Source organism: Lonchura striata, chromosome 5, assembly GCF_050655825.1.
Source record: "Lonchura striata isolate lonStrDom1 chromosome 5, ASM5065582v1, whole genome shotgun sequence".
NCBI classification, from domain to species: Eukaryota; Metazoa; Chordata; class Aves; order Passeriformes; family Estrildidae; genus Lonchura; species Lonchura striata.
Genome location: NC_140707.1, coordinates 63,618,931 through 63,643,490, shown reverse-complemented (window position 1 = coordinate 63,643,490; position 24,560 = coordinate 63,618,931). Strand labels below are relative to the sequence as shown.

The 24,560-nt window shown below is 52.6% G+C and overlaps 1 protein-coding gene across 5 annotated transcripts; it reads right to left on the bottom strand.

The window, feature by feature from the left end:
• Positions 1–988: 988 nt before the first annotated feature.
• On the bottom strand, positions 989–22,514 carry AMN (amnion associated transmembrane protein). 5 transcript variants are annotated; one of them, XM_085580787.1, is made up of 12 exons: positions 22,351–22,514; positions 20,291–20,409; positions 20,133–20,177; positions 10,426–10,513; positions 8,762–8,997; positions 7,121–7,258; positions 6,932–7,040; positions 5,789–5,871; positions 4,647–4,833; positions 3,711–3,885; positions 1,532–1,634; positions 989–1,280 (listed from the first exon to the last, which is right to left on the bottom strand). In XM_085580787.1, the coding sequence occupies exons 1-12, from the start codon at positions 22,475–22,477 to the stop codon at positions 1,185–1,187; spliced, it is 1,506 nt and encodes a 501-aa protein (XP_085436913.1). In that variant the 5' UTR covers positions 22,478–22,514; the 3' UTR covers positions 989–1,184. The 5 variants fall into 5 exon arrangements, with proteins under 5 accessions (XP_085436913.1, XP_085436915.1, XP_085436916.1 ...); XM_085580789.1 differs by having other exon boundaries at positions 22,393–22,514; XM_085580790.1 differs by having other exon boundaries at positions 22,435–22,514.
• Between the last annotated feature and the right edge of the window lie 2,046 nt (positions 22,515–24,560).

The following is a 24,560-nucleotide window of genomic DNA, read 5'->3' as shown; positions in this document are numbered from 1 at the left end:
GTTCCCTGCTTGCCTTGTGCTTTTGTCCTGCCTGTTTCCAGAGGACAGGGCTTGTCCCACCACCACATGCTGCCTTTTAACTTTTGTCAGGGCTCTGATGCACCTAATGATGAATTCCCAGCCCTTTGAGAAGGGATTATGTCTTCCAGAGACTAGAACAAAATATTATAAACTTAAAATAGCTGCTTCCTTATGGAATACGCCAACAAGCCCTACTGAATACTCAGAAGAGTGTAAATTTGCATCTATTTGCATACATATCCATAATTTCCACCTCACCCATCTGCCCTGCTCCATAAAGATGCACTGCCTGACATTGTGGGCAGATGATGGTGTTTGACACAGGCCAGCACTAACGAGGCCCCTCAGTGCCACTGTCCCAACCCTCATCAGACATGGGCTGCTGTGACTGTCCCCAGCCCTCAGTTCCTGCAGGCATCCCTCCCTGGGGACCCTGGCATCAAGCTTCCTTCCCCTTCTACCATGAGAAGACTTTCTCACCTTGAGAATAAACAGAATAAATCCCCAAAGGTCCAAGAGGGTCTCCTACCTATTAGTCCAGGCACAGAGGAAGGAGCAAGCTCCAGAAGCTTCCCTGGGGAGGGAATTGTTTAATCAGGACTGCATTGCACCAGCGCCCAGTGGGCAGGAGTGAGAGGAGGAATGGGGACCCTGAGCAGAGATCCCCATCACTGAGCATGCTGCTGGAAAGCAAAACAACCTTCCCACTAATGGGTCCAGGCCCTGAAGGCTCTGGGTCATATTCTAAAATGTGTTTGAGCACTGGATTTCTGTCATGCATCCAGGGATGCATCCTTCAACCTGCTGTGTGCCCTGGGGAAAATTCAGCACACTGCAGGCTAAAGCACTGAGAAGTATCCAACTTCTTTGGATACTGAGACCCAAATCTCAATGCTGAACTATATAAAAAGAACTGACACCTGCAAAATACAGTTTAAAACCCAGAAGTAACACCAGGGAGGCCATGTCCATGTGACTGAGTCCCAACAGTGAAGGTTTGCTATGGTTTCCTTCACTGCACAGACACTTTTATTCAGGTGGGATCTGCTTCTGGCTTAAATCCCACCAGGAGTGATGTTAAGGACTGTGAGGGGCTGTGAGGGCTGGAGAGGCAGTGATGTCCCCAAGGGAGTGGTGTCTGCCCCCAGCATGAGTCCACACCATCAGGTCTCTGTCTCGCTTGCATCGTACAGAGGGTTGAGGTAGAAAACCTGGAGATCTTTGGGTGTCTCCTCTCCAAGGTCAGCATCTGGAGGTTCCTGCAACAGCAAGGAGGAAAAACAACCAATGGGGAAGAGAAGCAAAACCCTTGGCAAAACCCACCCAGGGCTGAGTCCCTGCAGCAGCCGAGAGGCTGAGGGAGAACGGGAATGTCCCACAGACCCCTCCTGGCCCGGGGAAAGCAGGGCCCCTCTCAGGGTAACCCTAAGAGGCTTTCAAGAGTGTCACAGCACCCAGCAGCCCCTGCCCATGCCCTGAGCACCCCAGTGTCCTTGGCAGGGTGACTCACCACGCTGAACATGGGGTTGTCAAAGCCTTTGTCACTGGCTGGTGCAGGGGACACTGGGTCCTCCATCCTCTGCCAGGGCTGGTGCCGGCGCAGGGCAGGAATCCTGGGGAAGAGCTGGGCATCACCATCCACATCCCTCCCCTCCCTGCAGCTCCCCCAGCTGAAACCCAGTGTCCTTGAGATGTGGATGGGGAAAATACACACGGGGAAAATGTCAGGCTGTTATTGAAATGGTGTATTTGTACCCTTTCCCAGGGAAAGGCAGCTGAATCCAGCAGAAATCATTAGGACTGGAGATCTGGGACCTGCATTCTTGAGGGAGGAGTTTGCAGAGGACTCTAGCACAGGCTTCACTTAGGAGCAATCATTCCTTCCCTGTGGCCTAAATGAATTGCAACAGAGCTGACACCTGTTCCCACTGTAATCTCAACAAGTATTACTTTTATCATTACTTTTATCACATTATCATTTTTCCATCTTACTCACCATCACTACTTGCATTATTTTCTTCATTACTTTTATCCTAACGGTCTCAGTCCCTGAGGACTCCCCTGCACTGGGCACATGCTGCAGGTGGGCTCAGCAGCAGGTCCATGCACATCACCTCAGGAGCTCTGAGGGAAGCTGTGCCAGGCCCCTTTCAGTGGAAATAAGGGAGACCTGCAGCATGAGTGGGACAGGCCCTGGGCTCGAGGTCAGTTCTGTCTCCTGTAGCTTCACAAAATTCCCCCCTGCTGCTGCTGACAGAACTGGTTTCAAAGGCCTGTCCAGCATCCAAAGAAGCATCAGTGAAAGATAAATCATCAAGTAGCATTATGGGTCTGGGAGTTTTATTTAGAAATTAAATGAAGGCATGGGTTTACTGCTAGGAAATATAATGTCAGCACGTGTCGAGCAGCAGGGCAAGTGTTCCTGGCCAGGGCCACTGCTGCATGGTGACAAAATCCCAGTGGGAGAGGTGGGAGGGAACAAACAGCTTGACTGGTGAGCCTGTGTCACGGCAGCCCAGCACCGGGAGCTCAGCACCCCTGGCAAACACAGGTGCACTTTGCACATGCAAATTGAAGCAATTCCTGGCCCCTGGTTATCAAGTGTGTGAAGTCACCTCCACTTGCCCACAGCAGGGTAAGTGAGACAGCCCACAGTGTCTCAGCAGGCAGCCAGTACACCCTGCAAAACCCTCCACGAGAAGGTGGGTGCATGTGGGAGCAGCAGAGGTGGGTGCCCCATGGGCACTGCTAGGATGCCCTAATCACTGCCAGGCCCCATATCCAAGCTGGGAGAGAAAATGGTGATGAAGAAGAGGTATTTCTGACTACTTCCCAGCTGTGGTGTAGTCAGGTGCACCCTCCAGCCTTCCCCTGGGACCTGCACTCCATACTCTATGCTGTGTGAACAAGCAATGCATCAGAATGCAATGCACTTGCTCTTGGATGCTCTCTCTCCCTTTAATGGTTATGAAACTGTGGGACAAGTATTTTGCATTATTTTGATGCATTTCTATTGACATGCTGGCAGGTTCAGTCCTCCCCTCCCCAGCAGGGCTGCAAACTAATGGTGCCAAGGAACAGGAGATGTCACCAAGCACTATGACTAGGCTGTGCAGAGCCCCAGCCAGGCTGCAGCAGCCCTGCTCCCACCCCAGCACAATGCACCCTGCCAAAAGGCAGCTCCTCCTGCCCATGGAGGAGAATAAATCAACAGCCCAAGAGTACAGAAGTGCCTTTCAGCCACCTCACCTCCAGCAAACCATGAGGAGCAAGAACAAGTTTTAAACTGACACAGGGCAGGTTTAGATTAGATATTGGGAACAAATTCTTTACTGTGAAGGTGGTGAGGCACTGGCACAGGCTGCCCAGAGAAGCTGTGGATGCTCCATCCCTGAAAGTGTTCAAGGCCAGGGTGGCTGGGGCTCTGAGAAACCTGGTCTAGTAGAAGGTGGCTATGGCAGGGGGTTGGAACTAGATTATCTCTGAAGTCCTTGCAACCCAAACCATGTTGTGGTTCTACGAACAGCAGTGTTGGGGGTAGCAGGCTGCCAGGCCATGCCTCTCTCTGTGGGAGCTATGGGCAACAGCGTGTGCCCCTGTGTGCCAGGCTGGAAGGACAGCCTGGGCTGGCAGCTGCTCCCAAGCAGAGGCAGCCTGAATATCTGCTGCTGGCAGAAGCCCATCCTTACCTCAGCTTTCCCTTTCTGTAGAGAAAGAAGATCCCTCCAAGGAACAGGAGACTGAAGAGTAGCCCCATGACTGTCCCTGCTGTGATCCTGCTCACTGGGTGGCTCCCCACTTGCCCACTGGCAGTGCTGCCAGTGGCTACTTCCATTTTGCCACTTGAAATGCCAAGAGCTTCACCTGGGAAGAAATAGGAATGAGGATTGTACAGGGCAACTCATCCCCACACCCATGGCAGAGGGAGCCTTCAGCTGGGTCTGGTCCTGCTTGCCTGGTTGATCACCCTTCCCTGGGAACAAGGATGGGATTCACACCTGGATGGATGAACTCAATGGGGACAAGCCCCTGTGGGTCTGCCACCCACACAATGACCACCAGGTCCCCTGGCTGCGACCTGTGTGCCCATCAGCATCTGCCAACTTCCATTGGCTGCCTCCACAAGCAGCATTCTGGCTGCAGAGCAGCTCTGCAGACAGGAAAGCCCTGGCAGGCACCAAGCTGGTCATGGCCAGACATGGCATGGAAACACACAAGTATTCCAGGCTGCAGGAGGAGAATTCCCACCCGGGCAAGTGAGGTGACCCTTCCTGACCCTTCCACTCTGCTTTGCCCTGCCCTGGTGAGCCACAACTGGAGCACTGAGCCAGGCTCTTCACAGCAGCACCCAGTGACAGGGCAAGACGCAATGGGCAAATACTGAATATGGTAAATTCTACTTAAATACCTATATTTGTCTAAGTATTTATATATAAAAATCTGGTTTACTGTGAAGATGGTCAGTTGTGGAGACAGGCTGCGGAGAGATGCTGTTGAATCTCCATCCTTAGAGACATTCAAACCCTACTGGACATGTGGGCTGCTGGCAGGGAATGCAAAGTTCTGGCCAGCAGTGGGTCTGGGTGCCCCTGCAGGGGAGCTGCTGAGGAGGACAGGGGCGTTACCGTGCTGTGCTATGCTCTGCATGATGTCTGCTGCCAGCTGCTCCGCAGCGGTGCCTGCCTGCGCTCCTGCTCTGTCATCAATCAGCACGATCTGGATGAGAGGAGCGGCGCTTCGGGACACGATGCCCAGGAGGGTCTGTGCTTTGTGTACCTTGGATATGGCCATCTGCACGCCAGCGTATTTGGGCTTCCCAAAACACAAGGAGACACGTAAAGCCAGTGAGAGGGCAGGCACAAATCAGTCACATCTCCAGACAGCCACGATGAGTGCAGCTGCAAGGCCCATCTGAACCTTCATTGAGCCCCACCACAGAGCTGCCATCCCTGTCACAGCAGTGCTGTTGCATTTCCCAAAGGAGAGGCTTGTACGTCCCCTCTCTCCCAAGCTGTGACCAGCACCCAGCACACAAAGAGCCCACATGGAGGAGAGCACGCTGAGAAAGCAATTTCATGTATCACACCCATTAAAAGCTGTATTAAGACGTGTGGCTGTAAGGAGGGCAGGCAGACAGCTTTCAGCTCAGGATCAATAAAGCAATACCCTGGTATTGAACCACCCAGTGCAACACAGAGCACACCTCCTCCCCCGGCAGCCCCTGGCAAAGAGGAGGGAAGTCATGTTGTGTCTGACAAGCAGGAGCATGAAGTGATGCTTTGCAGAACACCTGAGAGCTGGCCAGTGCCAGTCACCCACCCAGTGCCTGCTTACTGGGGAATGGAAAAGCAACTCAGCATTGGCCAGAGACCAGGGAATGCCCTGCTGCAGGGTTTAACCATCCCAGCTGGGTGCACAGAGTCCCATGGGACCTAGACCTGCTCTCCTGTGTTTTCTAGAGCAGGGTTGCCAGCAAGCCCCCCTGCACCCCTCCCCACTGCAAGCCAGCAGCTCTTCCTGCCCTGAGCTGAGCAGATGGTGGGGCTGTGGTGGGGAGCAAGAGACCCAGCTCCTGCAGCAAGTGGGCACATCCAAGAGGTCACACGGGGAGCGTGGGCCCTGCAGGGTGGTGAGGAGTGAGCTGCACCCCTGGCATTGCTGGGACTGCATGCCTGCCCCAGACAGCCCCACAGCTACCAAGTCACTGGCAGATGTGACCAGTGGCTTGTGGTTTCGTTAGCCCCTCCCAGTCTGACAGGCTTAGTACCTGGCTCAGCAACTCTTGGACCAATCTGTCCTGGTACTTCTGAAGGTCAAAATCAGGAGTAAACTCCAGGTTAATGGTGGCCCCTGCAGCCAGAAAACAGACAGACATCAAACTCACCAGGCATGGGCAGAGAGCAGCCATGGCAGCACAGCTCTGACTGCCATGACAGGCACTGGGGACCCTCTGCTACCCTGTGCAACTGGTCTGGCTGGCTCAGAGAGAAACCTCCTCTGCTGGTCTTTTTGTCAGTTTGGTTTGATAAAAGCCAGCATATTCCGGAGAGAATTTTTCCCTGGAAAGTGTTCTCCCACTTAGAGCTCTAGGAAGCTCTTCATGTCCCAGGTTTTGGGGCCATGAGGCTGTGGTGCAGCAGCATTACCCTGGTTTTGGGGGGTAGGCTGAGAGGAGGGAACATTTGTGCTCCCTGCACCACTGCACTGCAGTCATGGAGACAAATATTTTCCTGAGAAAAAGTACCTGAGAAAACTCCTGAGAAAAAATCTCACCATTTGCTGAAATTTTAAATTTTCCTAAAGACTGTAAGACACTATGCTTTTAGGAGCAGGTTGGAGAAACATATGGTGCCATTTTAATGAATTTGGTATGACACACCAAGTATTGGATACCAAGTATCCAGGTACAGTTGTGCATGGAAAATTGCCCCGGCAATATTTCATGCAGATTAATGCAGGAGCACCCATTGCAGAGAGAACACTCAATCTGCATGCTTTTATTTTAACTGAAATTAAACAAGCTGGCTGTTGGGAAGCTGACATTACAGTGGAAAAGGTTGCATTTCCTCTGCGTATTTTCAGCTGCATAAACTCAGCAGAGCCCTATTAGCTTGATGAGCTGTGACATCCTGACAGGATAAACCAGAAGCAGGGATAAAGGGCTGTGACTCGAAACAGCCTCCCAAAAGCCAGGATCTCATCAGAGAAACGTATTGGGATGGTGGCACGATGGGATCTGTACATAGGACACACAGATGGGACCCCTGGCATCAGTGATACAACAAAACTTCAGCTCACAACCAGCTGCAAGCACCCCCTGCTCCCAACTTTCCCCCATGGGAAGTAGGCTGGGGCAGCTGGCATGGCAGGGAGAAGGAATAGGGCCGTGTCCCCCGTGTCCCCCACTCACCACAGACCCCACAGCAGTGGCCAAGGGGCTGCAGAGGGCTCTGGCACGCTGGCTCTGGGCACTGCCTCCCTGATGCCCTGAGCAGTGCTGCGCAGATGCGGGGGCCATCCTGAAGGAGAGCAGGGCAGTGTCAGTCCCTCACCCCACACACTGCACCGGAGCCCCCAAAATGGGAAAGGGGAGACTCACCGGGGTGTTCCCACAGGCACAGCCAGACTTATCAGGACAGCCAGTGCCGGTCACCTGGAGAGTGCCATTGCCATGAAACTGCAGTGGGGCAGAGGGGCCCCCCAGGTACCCAGCCCAGGATGATGGGGTGTTCAGCTCCTGTGCAGGGAAGAGCAGCAAAGGTGAATATCCCAGGACAGGTACCAGTGCTGGCCCCAGGCACCCAGCCATGCTGCTGGGATACCTGGAGTCACATCTGATGGCCATCCCTGGGAAGCCCCACTGCAGGCAGTGATGCAGCAGGAAAACCCTGCCAATACACCCATTCTATCTTTTCCCCTGGACCAACAGAAACCTCTCTAAAACCAAAAACAATGACAATGAGATGGCTGGGTCTTTTCTTCTCTTGCTTTCCATCTTTATGGTGGCTCAGAGAATTCAAGTAACCAGCTTTCCACTACTGGGAGGAAGGGGGCTGGGGCTGAGCTGTTTTCCTTCTGTCTGGGAAGAATTTCTATGTGCTTGGCATTAGCAAAGGCTGAGCTGGACTGACCAGCCTCATCCTGCCAAGTCACCGGTGATTCCCTCACCCACTCTCTTCCACAGGAAGTGTCTCCATGCTCTGGCACAACAGCAGATTTCTCAGGCCCTGGGGTGAAAATAGTCATCACAAAGCACAGAGTAGGCTGGCTACAAAGGGATAGAGAAGCTCATAAGGTCAGATCTGAGGGAATATGTTGTGATCATAAAAAGCACCTTCTCCTTCCATTTCATTGCTCAGCAGCAGCGCCTGCCCTGAGGGACAGCCAGCAGTGGCCCCTCGGGGGGATGATGTGCTGTGGGGTAGTCTGAAGTATCAGGAGGACCAGCATCACTCTGAGCACCCAAGAGCATCCACCTCTGCATCCCTGGGGCTATGTGAGCCTGGAGTGAGTTCCACTGGGGCACTGCCTTGTTCAGACTCGCCTGCACCCGCCTGGGCACTGACTGAGTCTATTACTCAAAAAGCAGCTACCTAGCGCCTGGCCCCGAAATGGCAGATCCCAGCCAGCGCAGCAGCAGAAATAATAAATAACTTATGAAACGCCTGCCGCATCTCCCACTCCTGGAAGGAGCCTGTGTTTACTGCTGCAGCTCCTGTGATCTTCTGCTCTCTGACCAGAAGGGACCCGGCTCGTGGGGAGCCTGATTCCCAGGCTGTGGCACAGCAGGCTGCCAGCACTTCTATAATTATCCCTCCAATCAATTAAAGAGCAGTGCAGAAGCAAAGCTGGGACATGATCACTGGGCCACAGGCCATGTTAAGGTCGGGTGCAGGAGGGAGGTGTCCCCAGAGGGTCCCTGAGCAGCACGGCTGCAGACACGTGCCTGGGAAAGGAGCGACCCCTGGGAGCCAGAGAAGCTGTCCTTTGCTGATGGTTTGATCCATGGTTTGGCCCTTCTTTAAACATTCATGGTGAGACAGCCTGCACCCCCACACTGCAGGGAGGGAGCCGATAACAAAGTGGTTGATGCAAAAAGCCATCGAGGCCATCCTCAGCAGCAGCAGCAGCTCACGCAGCTGCAGCCCCATGGGTGTGCCCCATCTGCTGCCCAGCGCTGCTCCCCGCTTGGGCTGTGCTGAGAAGGTGCCCAGCCAGTTTCTCTTCCTCCCCACCTCACCTGGCCCATGACGGAGATGCTGCGGAGGTGAATCACGGGCTGCGATGAGTCGGTGTTTACCCGGAAGGAGGTTTCGGGCTGGAAGATAACATCATCGTAGCGGCACGGGACGCGCTCCTCGTCCACGGAGAACAGGGGCCCGCTCGGCCTGGGCTCCCCGCTGGGGAGAACGTCCTGCCACAGCGTGGGGTCGAACCACGCGCGGTGCTCGGCGTCAGCAAACCTCGCTGTTCCGCCTGGAAAAGGCACAGAAAAGGCTGAGCACGACCAAACCCAAATCCAAAGCCCCAGCAGATGCATCTGGGTTGGTAAATCCAGGAGTTGCCTGGCCTGAAGTGAAGGATCTCACCCTGTGGGCAGGGAGCCGAGGGCTGGCCCTGGCATCACCCTCAAAGACACCCACTGCAGGCATTTCCCAGAGCTTGGCAAAGCTTCCCAGGACTCAGGGCTGGGGTCAGCCCAAATCCCACATCTGGGATTTCCCCATTTTGCAAAACACATCCTTCTGGCTAACGAGAAAAACATCTGCCTGAATGCTGAGTAACAGTTAAACCTGATAAAAATGCGTATGATAATTCATGTCCCAGTTTTCCAGCAGCCTGGCAGGTCTGCATAAATGTGACCAGCCCTATTTCCTGAAGCAGGTAACCCTAAAGCCAGTGCTCAATTTAACTATCGATTATTTAACCATTAACCATTTCCCTGCTGGTTAGTCTTATCATGCTGTGCCCTGATGCCTTCTCTCCCTTCCCAGCAGCTGAACCTTTACTAATTCAGCCAGCATGCAGGTACTTAGTGACTGAATTATTTGCATTCATTTTAAAATCATGCTTTAGAGAAGTCCATTTGTGAAAGTTGTCCCAGAAATGCCAGCTGATTTCAGGAGAGCACTGCATGGTAAGCAGGAAAAGCCCACTGCCAAGCATGGGTGCCAGACATCCCTGCTGGGGGGCAAACAAGCCCCAAAACAATAAAAATTATAGGGATGAAGGACTTCAGAGTGGCTTCAGAGAGTCTTAAGATACAATCCTTCCTCTGGGGAGACTGACCTTTTCTCTCTTTTTGCTCTTTTTTTTTTCATTCAGAGTGTAGGCACAGGTGCTCTGTTTGAATGCTTCCTTCTCTGTAGAGGAACTAAAAAGTTACTTGCCACAGAAAGCATGGGGTAGTTCTTAAGCACCCAAAATACACCTCCCTAGAAAACAGCTTTCAGATAAAAGCCAGCACCAATGACACAAAGCTGCTGTCTCAGCCATGGGCTGGGGGAGGGGAGGATGAGTGTGTGGGGCCAAAGGCCAGCATGTTGTGATGACCATGGCTTGGTTCACCAGTGTGTAACTCCTAACTGGTTTTCTTTAGAAACACCCTGGCAGAGAAAATAAGGGCTTTGATGTGGCTACGTGCTTAATAGGCAGGGGAAAATACAAATAATATTTGCCTCTCTACTACAACTTCAAAGCTTCCCTACTATAATTACCTTTTAAGAAGACAGGTGATCTAGGAGGAAAAAATTATCTTATGTGAGGGAGGTCATCAAAGAAAAGGTAAGTATTGAAGAGGAGTGATTCACTTTGCTCTGAGGGAGGACCTTTCTAGAGGTATTTGGGCTGAATTAACATGATTCATCACAGGCTGATGGGGTGCCTGGTTTGGGTACTAAATACCTGAGTCACAGCCTGGATCCCAGCTGCCATCAAAAGCTGTGAAGGCTGCACCAGCTGCCAGCAGGAATTCTCCGTTCAGGGGCAGGTACTAGATGAAGGATGCAGAGTGTTACTGTCCTGCTGCCCACCACCCAGGCTTGTCACCAAATAATACTGCTAATTGTCAGGCTGCCTATTACACTCAGTCTCTGAGGCACTTCACAGTGATCAGGAGCTACCCTTGCCATGCCCCATGTACATGGGGAGAGGCAGTGTGATGTTGTCTTCCACAACACAGAAAAACATTCAGAGAAGCAAGAACAGGAAAAAGCAAAATAGCACTTTGACAGTTGCTTCCTCCTCTTGTACACACTCGCAGCAGCTCAGGAATTGATTTACACATGGTTGCTACACCAAGGAAAACCCAACCTTACTCTGCAAGTGCCAGATGCACCCTCACTTAATGGGTTCCCAGCTCCAGGGGCTGTGCTTGCCCCACAGAATATAAATCAGGGCCCAGGCTATGCTTGGTACAGTGTCAGGTAGTGAATTTGCACTGAGCACAAGGAAGGGAAACACACAGTGGCATTTGGAGCAGCTTGCCATAGCCAGACTCTCTTCTTTTGGGTAGGACATCACCAGCTGGTAGTCAGAGTCACAGTACTGACCTGGCTTCAGCTGCAGGGCCCACCCATTGACAAACCTCAACAGGCACATCTCTGGCATGGGAACCTTTCCAGCAAGAAACAGTGGCCACCTGGGCCACCAGCCAGCACTGCTAACTCTGGGACAGGGTCTGACAAATGATTGATTCAGGCAAATTATCCACAGCAAAAAGATTATTCAGCCCAGCCCATCTTATTTTACATTTAGAAATTGCAGAGGCAAAGTAATGGTTTTTTCCAATATTTTAGAGTCAGTGATGCTTAAGGCACCCTTCTCTAACTTGGTCTATCCAGTGTTTTAGCATCACTCCCAACAGTAGCTGAAAGCCTTCCAGGACTGAGTTCTGCCAATGTACAGGGTCCTGTGCTCAAGCAGAAAAAGTTAAATGGGATTTTAAGGTTTCATCTACTTAACTGGTCATTAAACATGTATGTAGGTTAGAGAAAGCAAGACTTATGACTGACTGCTGCATGGTGGCCATGATAGCTCTCTGTCCCTGGCCAGTCTTGCTTGAGGATACTCAGTCCCACTCAGAGGCCACCATGGGGAAGAGAGGGGGGAGGTGGACAAGGCAAAAAGCCCATCACCCCCAAACTGTAGGTAGGCACCTGTTAGGAAGTTTAGTGCCTTGCTGGTGTCACACTTTGAAGGCCTTAGCCCTGGTGCCCTCTTGGTTCAGGAACCATAAGAAGCCATGATAGAGAGCAGAGGGTGGCTGTCACCAAGAAGAGTCCCACGGCGCTCTTCTGCACCATCTGCTTTGGACCCAGCAATGTCATACGTTGGGCTGGACAAGAGGGGATGACACTGGGAATAACTGAGGTTGGGGCAACGTGCCCCAAGGGCGTGGAGTCTCCCCCCAGCCAGGAAGAAGCCTTTGCCTATGGACACTGCTCTATCAGACCACAAGCTGTGTCCTGCCATCAGGGTCTCTGAATTTCTATCACTTTTGAGTAGAGGAAATTTGTCCAATACTGAAGCACTGAAAAAGGCTGAAAGGCTGAAAGGCTTTTGTATCCTGCCAGGATAAAAAAAAATGATGAAAAAACCATCAACACATGTCTGTTTTGAGGCTCGGGACTTGGCCTGACTTCAGCCGGGTGAGGGCAATGCTACCAGCTTCAACCACAAAATGCTGTTCTTCACTTCAAGTGCCCTGGCTTGTTTTTGGGTGAGCTCAGACAGGAGTGGGCAATGGGACATTTTGGAGCAGTCAGCTACTGCCCATGCTCAGGGCAGTGCCAGCAGCACTGCCAGCCCAGTCTCTTCTTCCAGACTGGCTGGGCTGCTGGAGCCCCTGGGTGGTTGCCCAGTTTGCAGGCTGGGCCCCTGTGCTGGCTGTGTGCTGCGGGGCAGGCAGGAAGGGTGGCCAGCTGGCTGTGGGGCCATCTGAGCTGCTCAGCATGGGGCTTTGGAGAGGATGCAGCAGATCCTTGCACCAGCACAGGGCACCAGCTCTTCACAGCAGTCAGCTCTGGGCACTCAGACCCAAAGCTGCAGGGATATTTGTGGGAAAGAAGGAAAATCATCCAGCAGCTGCTGGTGAGGGGGATGGTTACACAGCAGGGCCATGATTGGTCTCTGCTTGCTTTCCCAGGCTGCTGAAGTCAGCATTTGTGAGTGTTGTGGCTGGGTCGACACCACTGTGTTGGGAAGTCCCTGCTCTCCTCCCTGCCTGCCTGACAGCTCTCTTCCCTGTAGTTCCCACTTTGGCTATGGCCATGGGTCAGAGCTTCCCAAACACCCTGTGATGACCATGCAGGACATAAGAAGCTTTTGCGTCCAAGGGCATTGTTCATTCAGACCTTCACAAACTAACTAGGGGAGAAGGAAAACATGTCAGGGTTCACGCGGTGGGGCTGAGTTCAGTATGGTAAGAGAGGAGATGAGCTACAAGAGGGTAACTTGCTCAGTTAGGGATGCACACAGAGATGCACAACACTGCTTCCATGACCAACCAAGGTGGTGCATCCTGCCTGTGCTTGGGAGGGTAAGCAGGCCTGGATGGGCCAGCAGGACACAGCACCAGCTCTACTCAAGAGGAGAGCTGGGAGAAATGCCTCATGCCAAATCTGCCTCATACCTGCAGAGCCTGTGCTCTGGAGACATTGGCCTGTGAGCTCTCTGGACAAGATGCAGCTTCTACAGCCACAACAGGAGATCCTCCTCCACTGCTGAGGCCAATATCTCAGGCTAGGGGGCTTTCCAGACAAAGCTGCTCATGTGGGTGTCAGTGTGGCAGGGAAATGAGAGTGAGCACACACCATGTCCCTTCATACCCTGGGATTAACCCAAACACTGCAAGCACCAGCCCTGTAATTAAGATGCAACACAACATGATGCAAGAGTCACCTCATCTCCACAGACATGAAGTTCAGAAAGAGCTCTGTACTTCTGCTTTGCCACAGGAATTTCTGGGGCTGGGCCCTGCAGCTATAGCTCCCTGCCTACTGAGGCAGCTGTGCTGCACATCCACCACCAGCTCTGCCTGAGATTCTTACCACTGGGCAGCATTTCAGGAGTGTCTTCATCATCCAGTGGATCTTTGTAAATAATTTGCCCTTTCTTTTTTCCTACCATAAGTTAAGTATCTCAGCTCACTGCAGAGGACTCTGGTTGGGCAGTGGTTTCCTACCTTTGGGAGTTTAGTATGGAAATTGCATACAGGTTGGGCCACTTTCCAAGTACATTTTGAACTGAGCAATGACAGGTACCAGTGGACCAAAGCCAAAATGCTGGCTATTTCATCTGCTTTCCCTTCCTCCTGCCAACCTGTACTCCAGGGCCATTAATACAGCAAATGCTTAGAGTCCAATTAGTCATTTTCCATCCCTGATAGAGGTAAATCACTTATCTCCTCGGTTATCATTATCAAGTGCAATGACAACTGAAACACAGGCACAATTTTTCTTACCACAGTCAGGGAAAAAAAAAAAAAAAGACCCCATGTGGCTCTTGGACCAGACCAGCCCCAGCATTGCACTACCAGAAGGAATCTGCTCCCTCAATGCATAAGTGAAAAAGAAAATAATCTCCAAAATGTGAAATAAAAAATAGCAAAGTCCTGAGAGATGGCTTTCTAGTCAGGTGGCCTCTAATTGTAACCAGCCTCTGGCACATCCTTGAGTCACAAGCATCAGGCTGAGATGACCGACAGGAGCACTATGATCAGACCAGGAAAAATGCAACACTTGTGCTTTAACCTGGGTGAAGAGCACTTGTGACTGCAGCCAGGTCTTCCCCCAGTCTTGCTTTTATTTGCAGCATCAATACATTTTAATTCCTTGCTTGGATGAGATGGTGCCACTATCCCCATCACTCAACACTAAGACTGCCTGGGCACACTGAGCTCCATAGTGCTGCAGCAGCAGGCAGGTCAGCAGCCATCAGCCCTGGGTACATCCCCTCTCCTGGCACCCAGCCCAGGAGCAGCTCTGGCCCTGGTGCTGATAGCCCTCCACCGAAAAACATCACTGGGATAGGATGCAGGTGGGCTATGGCTCCAACATAGACTGTTGTAACCCATCACAAGCAATAATGCACAAGGGAAATTATTTCCATTTCGTCTTTCCCAGTGCAGCCCTGCTGGGGCAGTGGCACCCGCAGACAGCAGCAGGCAGCCAGGGCAGCAGGCAAGTGGGCCCTGCCCATTCTGCACACAGGTGGGAACAGCAGGGATTTTCCCAGTGCCTGCTGGGGCTGGGGGTCTCAGCGCAGCTGGTGGTGGTGCCTGGGTGATAACTGACACCCCCAAAAGGCACAGGGCCAGGATCACCACAGGTGAATCCCTCTGATAACTCTGGAGCATTGCCAAGGGCTTGCTTGCAGCAGCATTTCTTGGGTTCATTACTGAGGCTTAATTTATTCACCTTCTGATCCAGGTGAAGCTTTCACCTGCACCCTCAGGACAGTGTCCTTCCCCTCAGCCACACATGCCACCCCACATCTCCAGTTTGCTGCCAGAGCCAGCCTGTTCCTGCCACAGCCCTCGATCCCACAGTGACTAGTCCAGGTCCCTGGCAAGGCAGGATGACCTCCTGTCATCCAAGACCTCTGTGTCAGCTGAGGAGGGTCACCTGCTGCTGGACCTTGCTGCTCCCTGCCCAGACACGTGGTCCCAAGAGGAATGGGGCTTTCCCTTCCCAAGGAAACCAGGCCAGAACTGCAGCCTGTATCCCCATGAAGCCCATGCTCATGCAGGCTGGGCACAGAAGCTGGTGTTGCTGTCCATCAGCCCCACCAGCTGTGTGGGGGATGCCCACAGCCCTGCTCTGATCCCAGCAATAGCTCACCCCTCTGCTTCTGACCCAGAGCAGGCAGAAGTACAGGCACAGGAGAGGTGTGCCAGGGGATATCATCATTTCAGCGTCATCCCCTGCAAGCTAACGAGGTGCTTGGCTGCCCTCCCTCCCCTCCTGGCCGGCAGCAGCAGCACAGCCGCGCTGTCATTGATGCCAGGGCTGGCTCCCCTACTGTCTGCTCATCACATTTTAGGTTTTGTTTCAGCACACGGGCTCCCTACAGCACCTGCCCAACCTGGCCTTGCCACCACATCCCCTGGCACAGGGGTGGTCTGACACAACAGGTTCTCAACACATCATGGTCCTCCCCATCCCTACAGAGAAGCCACAGCTCCTGGCCATGCCACACAGGTGCTGCCCAGAACAGCCCCTGCCAAACCTCCCCAGTGAAAGCCATGGGAGGGTAAAAAGCAAATGACAGACCCAAAAAGCCCATTAACTTGATTGCAGATGCCCAGTACAGACTTCTAGCCGAACAGGTCCCAACAACGTACAGAAATCAGGTGTCACAGTGACAAGGGAAGCCTCTTGGATAGCTGAAGACACTGAGCTCTGGATGCAGAAGACACCGAGAGGCTTAAAGCCATTTGCCAAATCTATTTCAGATTAGTTAAGCTCCTTTCCCTGAACTTTCCTCTACAGACAAGGTCAGAGAAAGCCAGGAAGAGGCTTGAGGTGCAGGCAGAGGGGCCATGCCCAGCAGTGAAGGGATGGCAGACGGTCCATGGAGCAGCTTCCCAGCCAGACAGGCTCCAGCATCCGCTAAAGCCCAGGATGCTGGCAAGCTGCTCTGCTCATCACAGACTTTAGTAACTCCTGCTGCTGGAAACCAGCCTGAAATGAACAAATAGACTTGGGAAGATGAGTGTAAATGGCTGGTTTACCAAACTCCTTTCCTGCACGCACCTTCATTGTACACGCTGACACAGAAAAGACTGCAGGATTCCATCTTGGAATTATGTGCTGGCACACACACCTCTGAAATTTTTTATCTTCATTTTAGGGGAAGGAAAAATAATCCCTTTTCTGGTTGTCTCATTACCCCACTGTCTGGGAAGAGGTGGGGGAGGGAGCACCAGTGGCTGGGACTAGCGCGAACTGTGGCAATTCATTAGAGCCGGTGCCCCTGGAGAGCAATTGGCATTTCAAGATCAATCTCTGCCAGGAACCGAGCGGGAGCATCCTGCAGCAAAGCCGAGTACATTCTGCTCTTGCAATTAGGCAGCTAAAAATATAAGGCTGGGGGAGGTGTCTCTGGTCAGACCCCAGTGCCACTCCAAACCCTTGCCCAGCCTTGCAGCATCCCGTGGGGCAGGCAGGGAGGGGGTACGGACAGATGCGGCCCCACAGCAGAGCTCGGGGATGGGGCAGACCTGGAAAGGTGATGTCAGGGCTGCTGAGTAACCCCAGCCAGTGTCCTGACCCTGGGGTCAAGCAAGACTGCTCTGCCCATGTGAATAAACCTGACTCCTGCCACCCTGAAAATAGAAGCAGCAGCATCCATCCGTGGCCCACACATCAGTGCTGGCTGGCTCAGGCACAAACTGCACAAGGGCTGGTGTTACTGGGGCAAACACCAGGCTCACTGCTGCAGCCATGCCCTGGCCTGGCTCCCTTTGGAAGCACAGACACAGCCAGAGGGTCCACTCCCGCTCAGGAGTCTTTCTCCCCCATCAGGAGACAAACAAAGCCAAAGTCTGCCCTGCCCTGGAGGACCCATGCCAGGCATCATCATCTCCATTTCCATCTTTTCTGCACATTTAGTCTCAGGCACCTCCAAAAGCTGGGTAAATACTGATCTGCATCTTTAGGCAGCTAAACACCATAGAAAATCCAACCTAATCACAACGGTTGTGCATCAAAGCCACTTATGCTTTAAGCTGGATTTGGATTTAATGTGTGACTGAGTTAGGGATCCATTTGAAACTTCAAATAACTGCTGAACTGGGTGCTCAGTGGGTGAGCTCTGCGCAGAGAGGCGGGCTCTGTGCCCCAACAGCCTCCTCCCAAGAAGGCATCTCCCTGCACATGGCTGGTGCCCACACAGGATGGATGGGCAGGGGAGCTGGAGAGCCCACCATACAGAAGTGAACTTTCACTTACATGTCTGGGAGAGGAGCGATGGTGACACATGAGGACCACCAGACACTCTGCTCTGCTGGGGAGTTGGGATGGGAGATCTCACGCTGTCCCTTCACTACCAGCACCAAGCATCCTCCCCTATACTTGCCACAGCAGGCACTTATCTTCATGAAAATTACTGAGAGTCTAATCCTTCCTCAGCCATGAATTTCCTTCCATGGTACTACAGCAAACAACATTCTGCTTTTTTTTTATTTTTGGCCAAAGGCTGTATAGCATCTCCATGGTGACTCTAAAGCTTAATGTATTCTTGCTGATTTAAGTGATTAATGCTCCAGCGCTCGTGGCTGGCAGCCAAACAGGTGCAGCCCAGCCTCCCTGCAAAAATCTTCATGACCAATTCATTTCCTAACCAGCTGGTTGCCAAATTTCATGCCATTTGTATGAGTAGCAGCCTAGTTCAGGTGGTGGGTTTCATTCCTTTTTCATGCCTAACCTTGGCAGTCCCTGTATCATCTGGTGACAGTAGAGCATGGCAGTGAACAGGAGGGAAGTGCCTGAGCTGAAATGAAAAAGAAATATTAACCACTTCACTAAGAGTCATGCTGGGACAGTTCACAGGGAATGGCTGGGGCAGTGATGCACACAAGGAAGGTGTGAGCTGCGGTACAGGTTAAAGGGCAGGGTTGGCTGCTCACTGCAGTGCAGCTCAGTGCAGGAGGGGAATGGTGCCCTCACAGCCCATGTTCATTCCCTCGCAGAACCCCCTGGCAGTCCTCCCCATCCGCACAGCAGTGGGACCACAAAATTCACTGTAAACCTGGAGCCTGTGCAGCTGCCTGCCAGCAGCAGGGGCTCAGAGAAACCCCAAGGCAGCAGAGGGTCCCCAGGGCTCCTGCCAGCACTCTGGATCCTTTGACAGGGATGACACAGGGGTCACTGGGGCACCCTGACCCATCCCTCAGGCACAACAGGAGCCACCCACCCGAGCAGGGGGCAGGGCCATGGATGCTGGTTTGTGCAGTGGATCTCTCTCCCCTCAGGCTGCTCAGCTCTGCTCTCCAGCTTGGCTGCAGGAGGCTCAGCCATAATGACTGACGCTGCTCTGCAATTATGCACTTTGCAGGCCTCTGATGAAAGTACTTTAGAAATATTATACATTCATCTGTAAGTAAAATAAAATCTACTGGAGTGGTATTTTGCTCTTTTCTTCTCTGGGTAAATTCCACATCATTTATTACATTAGATTTGTACGTATTTCCCCAGTACATTCTTTCTTTCAAAAATTCATATTTAAAATGCCATATAAATAAAGTATCTTTTCCAAATATTTGTAGAGGGATTAAATGTGGCACATGGCGTTATTAAAGCATCAAAAGTATTAGTGGCATAGACAGCCTCAACAAATTACACCACATAAATTTCAAGGGCTTCTTCAAATTTAATGGCCAATAAAAGAGCAAAGCTGCCCTAAAAGTGAGAGAGGAACCTTGTCCACAAGCTCATCAGGTCTAGAGGATGAGGTTTTCCAAACAGGACCCATCCCATCTCTTCCTGTCTCAGCACTGAGAAAGGCTCACTTGTGACCCATCCCCCACTGGCAGGTTGGGACAATGGGCTTGCTTTTCCCTTTAATTCCTCCCTGTTAAATTTTACCCTCCAAGCCACTGAGACTGTGAGCCCATGTTTCCATGGCTGCCTGTCAGCTTGCTCTAGGGCAGAGTTCCTCATGTGGGGCAAAACCAGGTTGCTCATAAACCCCCTCTGAGTTGAGCTGCCCCAATCTTATATCACTCAACACACACATTTCAGCAGGGTGCCATGCCCATCCTGCCACAGCTAGACTGATAATACCACAGAAAAATATAAAACCCAATGACACTTGAAAGAAAATTTCTCAAGCAACATTTTGGGATTTCCCAGAACAGTTTGTTTTCATTTCAAGCTATTTTGATGTCAGCTTCACTTAGCCTCTGCCCAGGGCTAGTGCCTGCTCTGTCAGCAGTGCTGTGGGTTGGTGCTCCTTGGCCAACTATTGCTAAGATGCCCATCAAATGGAGGGGGTTTTATCTCTCCTTTGAGGAGAAAAAAATCAATTTCTTTCAAATTAAATTGGATTTTGCTGTACTTTCTCTCATCTCTCCTAAATAAAAAGCAAAACAAACAAACAAACAAAAAATCAAACCAAAAGCAACCAACCAAAATAACCAGAAATGGGCTTTTTGCTTCCATGATAAAAAGAAACCCAGGCTGCTGTAGGACTCCTGTTCCTTGCCCTAGCTGAGGTATCCTTGGTCTGCCTGGACCACGGAGGAAAGTGCCAAAGTCCATGGAATGAATATAAACTGACAGAGGCCAGTAGGACATTAGATATTAGGAAGAAATTCTTTACTGTGAGGGTGATGAGACACTGGCACAAGTTGCCCAGAGAAGCTGTGGATGCCCCATCCCTGGAAGCATTCAGGGCCAGGATGGACGGGACTTTGAGCAACCTGGGCTGGTGGAAGGTGTCCCTGTCCATGACAGGGGGTTGGGACTGATGACCTTTAAGGTCCCTCCCAAGCCAGATCATTTCATGATTCTGTGGAGAGGGGAAGAGGGGAATGTGCCACCAGGCAGAGCTCCAGGGCTGGCCCTGCCCTCGCCCACCCTCATACACCTCTGCCCACCATGCCTTACCATGTCTGTCAGTGCGTGGGCAGACCTGACGAACACTGAGACAACCTGCAAGAAAAGCAAGAATAAAGTGTGCTTTGGCCTGTCAAGTAAAGGGACTTTTCCAATGCCTGACAGTGTTTTGTGAAAACAAAAATAAAATAAATTTAAAATGTCTATACCTTGTCCTTCTCAAAGTGAACCACATCCCTGGCACAGGGGACTCTGCCTTTATCCCAGTTGGAGGCGGTTTCGAAATTGGTGTTGGGGATCCACTGCTTGTACACGGCAGCGGAGGCAGCTGGGAGGGAACACAAAAACCAGTTTAACTCAGTCCATGAGAGGCACTGGGAGCCAGCTCTACGATGTGCTTTAGGATGGCTCGGCATTCATAGGTCAGATTTGGGGATTTTCTACCCAAGAGCAGCTCCTCCATTGTCCCAGCTGAGCAGTCATGGCCCTTCTCTACACAGGGTTTTTTTTTTTTTTTGGCTGGGTGATGGTTTTAGCCACCCAGACAGGAAGAGAAGCAAGGGACAACCAGCAGGCAGACAGAAGGCAGGGAAGTGTCCTGCAGGCAAAGAGTAAGAATAACATACACCTGGTAGTTAAACAATCTTTGCAGGGGGTTTAGTTGTCACTCAGACTAATTAAACAAGGCAAGATTCCTCAGCCTTCGTTTTCCAGCAGGTACAGAGTGGGCATGCAGAGCTGTGATACCACTAAGACAGGGCAAGAGAAGAAAGGGCATTTACCATAGGACATGTAGCACAAGTACAGGCTGGTTTCATGTGTTTGGAGCTGGAGAGGGAGGATTCAATGGTGTACTTCAGCCTGAGGCATAAACATGTTGGGAAACAGGGTTCTTCCCCTTGGGGTTTCCTGGGATAGTGGCAGTCCTGTCCTTGCACTCAGGGATGAGCCTGCTGGCCAGGGACAGGACACGGCAGAGGGGGTTTTCACTCTGACCTCTCTGTTGGACAAGCACAGCAGAGCAGCCTCCCAACCTGACATTGCCCAGGCTTGGCTGGGGGGTGCATATTCAGCTGAAGATGAATCAATCTCCAGAAGCCTGAATTAAATAGCTTCAGGCAAGTGAGTATGAGACAGAGAAAATTACAAAAAAAAAAAAAAAAAAAAAAAATAGCCCTACTTTTGTGCTTTTAATGGATCATCTTTTCCGTAGGAGAAAGACCCACAGAATTACAAACCATGTAGACAGCCCGTGGTGGCAGGACTGGGGCACTGGAGAGGTCACGGCGGCCAGCCGGGGTCGGGAGGGGCTCGGAATGACCGCGGCTGAGAGATGCGCTGCACAAAGCCTGGGCGCGGCTCCTCAAACCATGGGGTGCCGTGTGGCTGCAGAGGCTCTGCCAGCACACTGCGATCACCCTGAGGTGTAACTTGCGCTGTTTCGCTCTGCCAGGGGCTCTGCCGAGACTGCTGGCTGCAGTAGCCATCTCCAGATGAAGAGGAAAGGATGTATTTTTAACCAGAATGGACGTCCTGGAGGCCAGGTAGAGTCGCGGAGGGCTGCGGGTGCCTGAGGGACCCCTGAGGCAGAGCGAACACCCCTCTGAAACCCTCCGAGAGGGGCAAAACATCACCGGCGGTGAGAGCCGCAGCCAAGCAGCTGCTCGCAGCGTTGTGGTCATAAACACCTTCCTGGCTCAGAAAAGGAGCAGGAAAAGAGCTTAAGAAGGAAAAAAAAAAAAAAAAAAAAAGTTCCGTCCTTGCTGCGGTTCCCTCGTGTCCCCGGGGAACGGAGAGGTGGGAGCTCAGCCGAGAGCCCCATCGCACAGAGCCTCACGTCCCGCGGGCCGAGCGAGCTCCCAGCCGGGCCCGCCCTGGACACGGCTCCGCCGGTCGGAGGCTAATCGCTGTGTCCCATGCATTCCTGCACCCTCCCCAGCCCTGGAATTATCCCTGTGCTATTTCCCTGTCTCCCGGGAAGCGCAGTCCTTGAAACATCAAAGCTACATGCATATTCAACAGGGAGCGTGTCCCGCAGCGCAGCGCTTCTGACTGCACATGAGAGGCTGAGCGGGCTCCGCAGGGCTGTGCCAGCCTCGGTCCCCGCCTGTCTTCCCCGTGTCCGGCTGGAAATGCCTTCTCCCGATTGCCTGTGCGTGACAGAGCCCGCAGCTCCGCTCCGATCCAGGCTGCCGGGAGCACACGCGGGACGCGGAGCTCGCCCCGCCGTCACCCCGCTCGCCACGCCGGCGGGCCCGGGCGGACTCACCGAGGAGCTGCAGGATGCCCAGGCGGGCCCGGGCGGACTCACCGAGGAGCTGCAGGATGCCCAGGCGGGCCCGGGCGGACTCACCGAGGAGCTGCAGGATGCCCAGCGGGAAGAGCAGGCGCTCCATTTGGCGGCCGGCTGCCTTCCCTCGGCCCCGCGATCCTGCCCGGCCGGACCTTGCACCTTCCCGGGCACGTGACGGGCCTCGGAGGCCGCAGGGAGCGGGAGTTCACCACAGAGGGAAGCAGGTTTAAACCTCAGCGCAGCCTCAGCCTTGCGCTGTTCCAGAAGCTGGTTCGTGCTCAGCTCCTTTCCCAATCTCCCTCTTTCCTTGGCATTAGATCCCGTTGGGAATCTAAGAGAGCCACCGAGGAGGGAGCTGTGGAGGCAAGAGTGGGGATCCCCCAACTTGGCTCACCAGGCCTGGCCCCCACGATCCCCTCACCCACCCAGGTCCAGCTGAAGAGTGTTGGGATGAACACTCTGCGTGCACATCCCACACCACTCTCCCTGCTGAACAGCAGCTACCTCGTAATTACTAATAATAGCCTCCGTGTATTTTCAATTAGCTCTCTTGGAAGGGAACGGCTCCCAGCCACGACTGGTAATTGTACTTTGGCCACCAGCTGATTTGATCATTAGCTGGCAGTGCCAGCACAGCTCTGCGATGCTCCTGTCGTGGCTGCTGGCAGTGGCACCGGTGCATGGGGATGCAGCAGGAGGGGGATTGCACCATCCCTGTCGTCTGCTGCAGCATGGAGCAGTGCCGCATGCCGGTCCAGGCTCGGGTCTTTACCAGGGGTGTGTTAGGAGCAGAGAAAGGTGGGGGGAGAGCACTGATGGTGGCAGAGGCTGATGCCAAGGAGAAAGCCATGAAGCTCAGCTGCCCTTCAGCTGATCCTCGTACCAGCAGGGCAAGGGCAGAAGATTGGTAAATGCAGGGGTTTACTAGAGGCCAGAAAGAGACTGGAGGAGTTCTTGGAAGGGTCATCCAGTGGATGGGACACAGACCACAAGAAGCTCACCTGACATCAGCAAGGATTTAGGAGTGCAGGAGTGGGAAGCAAACCATCCCCATCCCAGCATTCATACTCCCACTGCTTCCTGGCTTCCAACTTGGCAGACTGAGGTGCCAGGAGAGAAAGCTCCTTAGAGCTGCAGCTCTAAGCTTGAGCATCAGCCAAAACACAGTCAGCACTTTCTACCCAGGGAGCTCAATGCTGAGAGATGTCCTCGAGGTGAAAGGTTGCTGCACTCTAATTACCACTCACAAATCTTTCCTAGGGGACTTGCAGGGTGAATGCTGGCTGCAGTGAGATGTCCTGTATTTTAATAGAGGGGGGGAAATTATAAATCATGGATACTTGGCAATATGAGCTTAGAGAAAGGACTGCAGTGTGCAGAGGGCCAGTGCACGCTTGTCTGTGGCCTCAGCATCCTGCAGCACAGCCAGGATGGGAGCAACTGCTCATAGGACCCTGTGCAGAGAGCAGTGCCACAACCCCTGAAACACAGTGTGCTATGTTCCACACCCTTAGTTTTACTTTCTGTACTCTGCAGCTGCTGCTTCTCCGTGCTGCTTGTGCCACCAAAGCTGATACTTGATTTTAAATGAGCTGGAACTCATCTGGCAAGCAGGCAGAGGTCAAAAATCCCTAATCTGCCTGTGAAACCCTGCTCAAGGATGGACAGTCCCTGCTCCAGTATTAGGGTAGGACAGGGCAGGGTAGAGGAATGACAGAAATTCTAGCAAGTTATTACTGGGGCTCGGTGCTCACTCCAGCATCGCTGAATAACCCGGTTAGAATAACCCGCCCTCACTGCAGGTCTCTCCCCCTGGCTGGAGCACACTCCTCTTTATCCTAGCTTTTATTGTTGCTATTGCCCCAAGATGCTGTTGTGCCTCAGGATGAGACGGGCACAATGGAAGGCTGTACAGGAGCAAGGTTTGGGTCAGGTGGTTACAGGGAGAGTGAAACAAAGTTGAAAGGAAGGAGAAATCAGTCCCCAGAAATTAAAGCAGCTGCCCCAGTGCAGAGATCAGCACATTTTATTCCTTGCTGCCTGCCCATCCTTCTGTTCCCCTGTGCTGGCTGCCCACAATGCCCCTGGGGGGACAAGAACATCACCACTACAGAGGGGAAACAAGCACTCAGTGGATGCTTGACCTTCCCAGTATTGAGTTATAAACGGGCATCAAAGCCAAAAAC

Bases quoted from the DNA above. Each gene is read 5' to 3' on its own strand.
- AMN (XM_085580787.1), bottom strand. From the start codon at position 22,477: ATGGAGCGCCTGCTCTTCCCGCTGGGCATCCTGCAGCTCCTCGGTGAG. The intron at 7,041-7,120 runs GTGAGTCTCCCC...GCTCTCCTTCAG, and splicing joins GTGCCTGTGGGAACACCCCG to GATGGCCCCCGCATCTGCGC. The intron at 5,872-6,931 runs GTGAGTGGGGGA...TTCTGGCTGCAG, and splicing joins CCACTGCTGTGGGGTCTGTG to GGGCCACCATTAACCTGGAG.